The sequence below is a fragment of the Aplysia californica genome, unplaced genomic scaffold (genome assembly GCF_000002075.1).
Source record: "Aplysia californica isolate F4 #8 unplaced genomic scaffold, AplCal3.0 scaffold00058, whole genome shotgun sequence".
NCBI lineage: Eukaryota > Metazoa > Mollusca > Gastropoda > Aplysiida > Aplysiidae > Aplysia > Aplysia californica.
Window position 1 is genome coordinate 1,380,740 of NW_004797328.1, and position 1,591 is coordinate 1,382,330.

The window sequence follows — 1,591 nt, forward strand, 5'->3', positions numbered from 1 at the left end:
TAAAAACTAAAAGGAAGAGGCTAGCCGTACTTAATGATGGCTAGACTGTTTGTCTAGCCGTACTTAAGTACGGCTAGACAGCTGGGCTAGCCATACTTATTCTTAATATGATGGCTAGACTGACCTTAAAAAAAGGCCTACTGAATTGTAAATACATTTTTAGTTTGCAGTACCTAAAGTATTTGTCTTTTTGTCTTTGAGACGAAAGCACTTAATGACAGTGCATGTATTTTAAACCTCCTGTTTTCTAATGTTAATAGGGCCTAAGATGAGTACGAACTTAAGTATGGCTAGACTTCTAGGCTAGCCGTACTTTAAGGCTGAATTGTAAATGAAATTTTTAGTTTGCAAAGCCTAAAGTTTGTATTTCAGACAAAAACCAAAAGGGTGCCTTACTGACTTGCATTATTCAAACCTGAATAACTTCTAGATCTAGATCTAATGAGATCTGTGTACTCAAGGTTCGAGTCGATAGGGCCAAACCTAGATCTAGATCTAAGTACGGCTAGCCACTTCGAAACTCAATAATTGATAGGCATCTGATTCCATTGAGCATCCTAGTGACACATACACAAGTATATATAATTTAATAACCATAATATTAAAATGCACTAAGTATAGATCTATATTTATTAGTGCATTTTAATATTACGGTTATCTAATCTAGATCTAGATCTAGATCTAGAATCTAGATGCAGATTAGATTCTAGATCTACAGCCACTCGATCACTAGTCTAGAGTCTAGATCTAGATTTAGTACTGACTTACAGTTGCATCTTCTCCTGCATAATGGTTAAGGATTTTAGCTCCCCCGGGATGTTTTTTTGCAAACTCGGTGACATCATAGGCTTTTCCGTTGATGAGAAGCCACTGGTCATCACGTTTGTTGTGCTTGCTCAGTTCATCAAATGTTACTTCTCTTTTGTGAGGGGCGGTTCCATTTACTGCTTTTGTTCCTTTGCCCATCTTGAGGCACAGAGAAAGCCACAGTCTGTAATTATCACGTAGAGGCTTTCACAGGCACTATCAATACTAACTGGAGGAATGGAAAATACTCAAACAGCAAGCTGAGTGTTTTATAACATGCCTAGATCTTGCCCGCATGTCCTGACCGGTAACCACAACAAACCCCTGTCTGTGATCTGTCTACTTTCGTAATGAAAATGTGTATCCAGATTGTGTATACTTTCGTGAAACAATACGTCGTACGGGTTATTACTATAAAATCGATACTATGCAATAAAAGCAAAAAATGTGTATTTGTTCCGTTTTACATCACATCCCACCTCCGACAAATGTATTGTATTCCCGAAGCCCGTATACTTTACGGCTTTCCATCAGTTTGACAAAGGATTTCAGACTTTTTTTCACACCTTATTATAATGTAACTCATGGTAAGATCTATTATGACTTTATGAGACGTCAGCAGTTCATAAAATAGACAACAAAACATTGCATTGTTGTCTGGATATTAAAACGAGCATTTTTGTTTACACACTCACTGTATAAAAAATCATTATTAAGTTTGCACTTTATTTATTTGGTTATGAAAACATAGGCTTGTAGAATAAAACGTGTAATTGTCACTTTT

At 36.5% G+C, this 1,591-nt stretch overlaps 1 protein-coding gene across 1 annotated transcript in view; it reads right to left on the reverse strand.

Moving 5' to 3' along the window:
- LOC101848101 (acyl-CoA 6-desaturase) overlaps window positions 1-1,266 on the reverse strand; it is a 19,061-nt gene extending 17,795 nt beyond the window's left edge. The window contains exon 1 of the mRNA XM_005093125.3: window positions 769-1,266. Coding sequence (XP_005093182.1) covers window positions 769-966 — 198 coding nt within the window. The 5' untranslated portion in view covers window positions 967-1,266. The remainder of the gene's footprint in view (window positions 1-768) is intronic.
- Window positions 1,267-1,591: the final 325 nt, after the last annotated feature.